Source organism: Caretta caretta, chromosome 24 (genome assembly GCF_965140235.1).
Source record: "Caretta caretta isolate rCarCar2 chromosome 24, rCarCar1.hap1, whole genome shotgun sequence".
Taxonomy (NCBI): Eukaryota; Metazoa; Chordata; order Testudines; family Cheloniidae; genus Caretta; species Caretta caretta.
Genome location: NC_134229.1, coordinates 14779176 through 14785876, shown reverse-complemented (window position 1 = coordinate 14785876; position 6701 = coordinate 14779176). Strand labels below are relative to the sequence as shown.

Here is a 6701-nt window from a genome sequence, read left to right as displayed (position 1 = left end):
CTCTTCTATGCTGCACCTGCCTTTGGTTTTTAACATAGGAAGCAGGAGGGCAACTGGAAGCTGGGTAGATAATAGTGGGGGGTGAGCTGTGGGGGAGGCGCTGGAAGCTGGGTAGGGAGAAGGGGGCTGGGCTGTGATGGGTGGGGGGCTGAGAGCAGGGTAGGGAGGAGGAGGGGCCTGGGCTGTGATTTTGGGGCTGGGAGCAGGGGGAGCGGTGGAGGGGATTGTGAGCTGGGAGAGGGAGGAGGGGGCTGGGCCATGGTTGAGGCACTCAGAGCTGGAGGAGGGGGCTGGGAGCCAGGGGAAGGTGCTGGGCCATAGTTGGGGGGCTGGGAGCCAGGGGAGGGGGTCTGAGCTGGGATGGGGCACCGCCAAGTCCTGTTGTTATTTCCTTAGTTAAGAAAATTCCCACAGGGGCTCCCTACAAAACAGAGATGTCCCAATTCCACCCCCAGTGCAGCCGCCCCTGGCCTGCCCCATACCCACACTGCCCCTCCCCCGCCTTGCTCCCCTCCCCCGCCTTTTCTGCCCCCTCCCGTCCTGAGGAGGGGAGCGGGGCCATGGGAGGCTGGATCTACCACACACCTGGGGGCCAGGAGGTGGAGATTGTCGGGAGGGGGAAGAAAGCAACAGAAATCCCAGGTGCTGAGAGTGCGGTGGGGGGGGGAGGGCGGGATGTTGGGGGTCAGCAGAGGGTCAGAGCCACATACATCCTGTCCCCGCCCCCAACTCCCCCCCCCCCCCCCGCAGGCTGGTTGGGCACTGAAGGGTTAATGCCAGGGCCAGGGTGGGGCCTGGAGGAGGCTGGGCCAGAGCTCGGGACAGAGGCAGCCCAGACCTGCCGGAACTGGGGTGAGTACCTGAGCCCCGTGCCCGGGAATTCCCAGACCCCTGGGGGCCCCCGGCCCAGAGCCCCCTGCGCCCCCGAGGCGATCCCGGCCCTTGCCCAGCAGCCAGAGTCACTGCCCGAGCTGGGGGCAAATCCAGAGCCACCCCAGGGAGCTGCGGGGGCAGCCCTACTGAGTAGAATGGGGTCACTCCTGATTTACCCTGGGGCAGCGAGAGGGGAACTGGCCCCCTGACTGCAATGGCGTCACTCCTGATTTACACCCAGGCAGCAGGAGGGGAATTGGCCCGTGACTGCAGTGTGGTTGCAGACTGGGAGAAGCCCAGACCTCACACAGAACTCCCGCCCGCTCCCACGGGGGAACTAAGCCCAGGGCAATTTGCGAGGGCAACCTTGGGAGCAGCTCAGCCTAGATGTGCCCCCAAAACCAAGGAGCCAGCCAGGGGCCCAGAAGAACAGCCCAGGCTGGAGAGCAGAGCAAGGGTGGCATGTGGGGGCAAAACGATCTGTTCAAATCTGGACGTCAGATCCCAGTGGGGGCTGATTGGGGGTGCAGAAGGGAAAAGCTGACGGGCTCTGGCAGCTGGGCATGGAGCATGGGGAGAAGCAGTTTTCTAAAGATGCAAAACCCACCAGGCCGGTTCTGTCCCTCTGGAGCAGGAGGCCTGGCAGACAGCTGGGGAGACTAGTCCACCCAGGGTGGAGGGTTGGAGCAAACTGAAAAATTGAACAGCACCCTCACCCCAGCCCAGAGGGCTCCCCCCAAGAGCTGGGAAGGAGCTCAGCTCGGAAATAGCAGCACTACTGACTGCAGAATGAAAGGGCTAGAAACTAAGACAGCAAATAGCATAATTTGGCTCTATGAAGCCCGGGTACGCCCCGTCTCAGAAAGGATACAGGGGTTTGCAAAAGGTGCAGAAAAGGGGAACAAAAGTGCCGAGAGGGATGGCAGAGCATCCGTGGGAGGGGAGATTCTAGCCCGGGACTGTTCAGCTGGGAGAAGAGACGGCTGTGGGGGGATGACAGAGGTCTATGAATCCTGCCTGGGGTGGAGAAGGTGACTAGGGACAAGTAACACAAAGACTAGGGGTTGCCCAACAAAGAAAGAGCAAAGGAATCCCCCCTTCACCCAACACACTGGCAAGCTGGGCCCCTCACTGGCCGGGCGTGTGGTAACGGGTTCAACGGAGCATGAGGTGAGCACCTGAAGGATGGGACCTTCGCTGGCCACTAGCCAGGATGGGCAGGACGCAGCCCCACGTGCCGGGAGTCCCTAAACCTCTCACCACCAGAAACCGGCAGGATCACCCATAACTGAATCCCGGGGTGGGGGGCGGGACATTGTCAGACAGGATCCCAGGCTAAATAGACCCTGGGCTGACCCAGCAGGGCCCTTCTTAAATACCCCCATCCCACCCCGCACACACACAGCTCAGGGACGGTGCCCAGGGGCCCATGTCTGCAGCCTGACCCTCTCCCTGCCTGAGAGCCCACGGGTGTGTTCCCCTCCAGGGCGCCCAGCTCTGATCTGGCCCCAGGGCAGGGCCTGGCTGGCTTGATGGGACACGGGGCCTTTCCCCCGCAGGGTGCCAGCTCTGATCCGGCCCCAGGGCAGGGCTGGCTGGGTCAGGCAGAGGCAGGGCAGGGATTAGCTGTATCCCTGGGGTGGAGACATCTGCAAACCCAAACCCACAACGGGCACTAATCGGCGCCCCCTGTTGGCCGCCCTCGTGGAGCTGCTGAATGGGCCATGGAGCCTGAACTCCCAGCTCCCCATGGAGGGGTTGATGTGGAGCAGGGAAGGGGGGTGACTCGGGCTGGATGGTTCCCCCACCCCCGAGGCTGATGACCTGCTGCCATGGAAGCGACCCCTCCGGGGCGGGGAATGACAGGATCTGCCACACGCCTGCCCCCTCCACTCTCACACCAGGACCCGGGCACCTGACACAGCTGGGCAGGGGCACAGTGCCCTGGGGGATTAAAGGTGCCAGCTCAGCTCAGGTCCAAATGTCACTGTGCCGGGCAGGGAGCACCCGGCAGGGCCTCCAAAGGTTGAATGGCACTGGCTCTGCCCAGGCCCGAAGGTAGCTAGGGGGAGAGCAGAGAGCCTGGGCCTGTTGCAGAACCCCACAGAGGGCTCCCACCCCAAGCACGGGCTGTTGTCCCAGCCACAGCCACCAGCAAGGGCCCTACAGTCATTCCGGGAACAAGCCACGGAATCGGCTCAATCGTTGCTGAAATGCAGCTGGCTCTGGGATGGGACAGCCAAGTAACAGCTTCACCCCGTTCCCTGCAGCACGGTGCCCCCTACTGAGCCCCTGCCCCGCTCCCTGCACGACAGCTCCCCCTACTGAACCCTTGCAGCACGATGTCCCCAAGTATCACACAGGGGCCAGCACCGATGCTGGGAGGTCTGTCTCTTTCCCAGCCTTGCCATGGCACGTGAATACTTCACCCACAAGGGGTTGCTGTTCCCATGTCTGAATTACTCCCCCGAGGCGCTGAGCTACGTGGAGAATGAATTCCAGGTGCGGGACGATGACATCTTCAATGTCACCTACCCCAAGTCAGGTAGAGGAGAGCGGGGGCAAAGCGAAGTGTGTGGGTGGGTGGGTGGGTGTGGCGGGGGGGGGGCATTCCTGACACGCACAAGGACATTAGATGGAAACACCAAACCCAGTAGCAGGAAGGTTGCAACATCATATGACCTGCTTTCCTAGATGTCAGAGCCCGGGCTCCCATACCCCCAGCGAGAGAAAGCAGGCTGCTCCCTGGGGCCCAACTCGCCCACCTGGTGCTAGGCTGGCTCTCTGCAGACGCACTCTGATCACAGGCTTTCTCCAGAGCCGTCAGCAGGGCCAGGAGACCCTGACACAGGAAAACAAGACCTTTGGATTTTAGCACTGTCAATTCACCTCCGTGAATGTGGTGTGGGGGCTGGGAACCAGACTCCTGGAACCGATCCCCAGATCTGGGAAAGAGAGGCTGGTAGGTTAAAGCAGAAGATCTGGGAGCCAGGATTCCTGGGTTCTCTCCCCAGCTCTGGGAGCGGAGAGGGACCCAGTGAGTCGAGGAATTATTTCAGGCCCATTAACCCTTTCACTCTCAGGCACTAACTGGATGCTGGAGATTCTGAGTCTGATCCATTGTGACGGGGACCCCGGCTGGGTGCGCAGCGTGCTGAACTGGGAGCGGTCGCCCTGGGTGGACAATCAGAATGGGCTGAAGGCTGCCCTGAAATACCCCCCACCCCGGCTGCTTTGCTCCCATCTCCCCGTGCAGCTCTTCCCCAAGTCCCTGCAGCGCTCCAAGGCCAAAGTGAGTGGTGGGAGAGCGGGGGCTGCGGGTCAGATTTGAGGGGCACCGACAGGGCTGTGCGTCGGGAGGGGGGTGAAATCAGGGCTGCTGCTGGGTGTGAGTTACACCAATGTGGTCGTGTGAAAGTGCAGCCAGCGGGATGGGGCGATTCTTTCTCCCTCCGGAGAGGGTGGGGAAGTGATGGCGCAGGGTGGGTGGCTAATCACTGTGTTCACTTGGCACCCGCCTCCCCCAATTGGTAGCATGACGCCCCAGCAGTGACCCCCCCTCCCCACCTCTCCCCAGATCATCTACACCCTGCGCTGCCCCAAGGACGTCCTGGTCTCGCTCTACCACTTCTCCAAGCTGCTGCGCCTGTTCAAGGACCCTGGCTCACTGGACTCCTTCCTCGAGGACTTCCTGAGCGGGAATGGTGAGCAGCACCCCGGGCCCGCAGGGGCCACTCTGGAGCCGGACGCCTGGGTTCCAAGCAAGTCACAAGTGCTTCGAGTTTGTGCATCCCCAGCCAGCTCTGACCAGCCCTTTGCCCAGGGCCCGGCACAGCTCAGAGCCCCCCTCCCCAAACAGCCACAGCACAAGCAGGGGTCTGCAAACACCGCTGACCTCCAGCCCCCACTCTCCTCCCAGTGCCAGGATGGAACCCGGGTGTCCCAGCTCCCAGGCCCCTGCTGTCCCCGGCAGAGCAGGGTGGAGGGGCCGGGTGGAGCCGGCTCTGGGGTCACCATGCCGCTGTCCCCTGCACAGTGGCCTATGGCTCCTGGTTCGACCACGTCACCGGCTGGATGGGGCTGAAGGGGAACGAGAACTTCTTCCCCATCACCTACGAGGAGCTGCAGCAGGTAGGGAAACCCCGCCCTTTGGGCCACGCCCACACATAACTCCGCCCCCTGGTGGCACCCACACATAGCCCCGACCTAAGGTCTCATCCTCACATAACACCAACGCCTGTGGACATGCCTGCACTTAACCCTGTCCCTGAGGCCATGCCCACATGTAGACCCTCCCTGTGGCTATGCCCACATATAATCCCGCCCCTGCGCCATGCCAACATGTAGCCTATCTCCCTGTGAGCCAAACCCACACTTGACCACGCTCCAGGCAGCCGACATGGCTTGTGGCCAAGGCCCTCTGCCCTCAGAGGTGTCTGTTTGTCTGGACCCAATGGGGAGCAGTACCTTCCAGCTGGGGAACTGAGGCATCCATGGACCATAATACAGTCACCCCAGATCCCACCCTTCATGAAAGTGGGTGCCTCCCCCAGGATCCATTGGGCAGCGTGCGGAGAATCTGCCACTTCCTGGGGAAGGAGCTGAGTGAGGAGCAAGTGGCCGCTGTGGTGGAGAACGCCTCCTTCCAGAGCATGAAGGGGAACAAAATGTCCAACTTCTCCCAGGTGGAGGACCAGTACATGGACCACCAGAAGGGGGAGTTCTTGAGGAAAGGTGAGTCCAGGGTGGGGGCTGCGGGCCAGGATTAAGGGGCACTGGCAGAGCTGAATGAGGCAGGGCTGGGAGACCCGGGGCTGTGGGTTGGGAGTGAGGGGCACCCTAGACCATGTCCCTGTGGTTTGCAGGGATCTGCGGCGACTGGAGGAACCATCTCTCGGAGGCGCAGAGCCAACGATTCGACACCGTTTACCGGGAGCGGATGCAGGGTCTGGGCATGACCTTCCCCTGGGACTGACGGCCCTGCGCCCGCCACGTCTGTGCCCGCAAGACACCAGCCCCGCGCCACCCACGTGCTGCTGTGCTTAGTGTGCCCTGGGAGATGCCCCCTGGGGCAGCGTCATTAGTGCATCTGCAATAGGCAGAGCCGGCTGGGCCTGTGTCCAGCAGAGGCCAGTGCGCACACGGCAGGGCTCATCTGAGGTGTATTTAAAGAGAGCATGGCATGGGAGTTGAGCCTCGGTGCGTCAAGGAGCAGCCTGCTCTGTCTCTCTCTAGTTTGGGTTCCTGTGCGTCAGGCCTCTGGATTCTAAGAAATAAAACCAGGTGACGTGGCAACTTTCCAGCAAGTGGATTTGGTTTTCTAATCTAAGTTCTCTGGGTTTGCCATGAACAGATCATGACATGGGGTGGCAGGTTTGTAGAAATTTTGGTGGTGCCCAGAACCTGCCCCTGCCCAAACTCCTGCCCAAGGCTCTGGGAGGGTGTTTGGGTGGGGGAGGAGGTCTGGGGTGCAGGCCCTAGGCTGGGGCAGGGGATTAGGGTGCAGGGTGCAGGCTCTGGGAAGGAGTTTGGGGATGGGAAGGGGTGCGGAGGGACGGGGTGCAGGGTGAGGGCTGTGGGGTGTGGCTGCAGATGAGGGGTTTGGGGTGTGGGAGGGGCTCAGGGCAAGAGTAGAGGTGTAGGAGGTGAGGACTCTGTGTGTGAGACTGGGGAGCTTGGGGGTTAGAGAGGCTCATGGCTGGGGCAGAGGGTTGGGGTGTGGTGGGATGAGGGCTTTGGCTGGGACTGGAGATGAGGGGTTTGTGGTGCTGAAGGGGGCTCAGGGCTGGGGCAGAGGGTTGGGGTGCAGGGGGATGAGGGCTCTGGCT

At 62.0% G+C, this 6701-nt stretch overlaps 1 protein-coding gene across 2 annotated transcripts; it reads left to right on the top strand.

Moving 5' to 3' along the window:
- The first annotated feature begins 749 nt into the window (after positions 1–749).
- LOC125625885 (sulfotransferase 2B1-like) lies at positions 750–6168 on the top strand. 2 transcript variants are annotated; one of them, XM_048828471.2, is made up of 7 exons: positions 750–852; positions 3276–3418; positions 3957–4165; positions 4451–4577; positions 4910–5004; positions 5427–5607; positions 5739–6168. In XM_048828471.2, the coding sequence occupies exons 2-7, from the start codon at positions 3283–3285 to the stop codon at positions 5846–5848; spliced, it is 858 nt and encodes a 285-aa protein (XP_048684428.2). In that variant the 5' UTR covers positions 750–852; positions 3276–3282; the 3' UTR covers positions 5849–6168. The 2 variants fall into 2 exon arrangements, with proteins under 2 accessions (XP_048684428.2, XP_048684429.2); XM_048828472.2 differs by lacking the exon at positions 750–852 and having other exon boundaries at positions 3286–3375.
- Positions 6169–6701: the final 533 nt, after the last annotated feature.

What these genes read in the sequence shown, in the direction of transcription:
- LOC125625885 (XM_048828471.2), top strand. Translation starts at nt 3,283, where the DNA reads ATGGCACGTGAATACTTCACCCACAAGGGGTTGCTGTTCCCATGTCTG. An exon ending in TGTCACCTACCCCAAGTCAG is followed by an intron (nt 3,419 to 3,956) that starts GTAGAGGAGAGC and finishes TTTCACTCTCAG; the next exon opens with GCACTAACTGGATGCTGGAG. An exon ending in CCTACGAGGAGCTGCAGCAG is followed by an intron (nt 5,005 to 5,426) that starts GTAGGGAAACCC and finishes TGCCTCCCCCAG; the next exon opens with GATCCATTGGGCAGCGTGCG.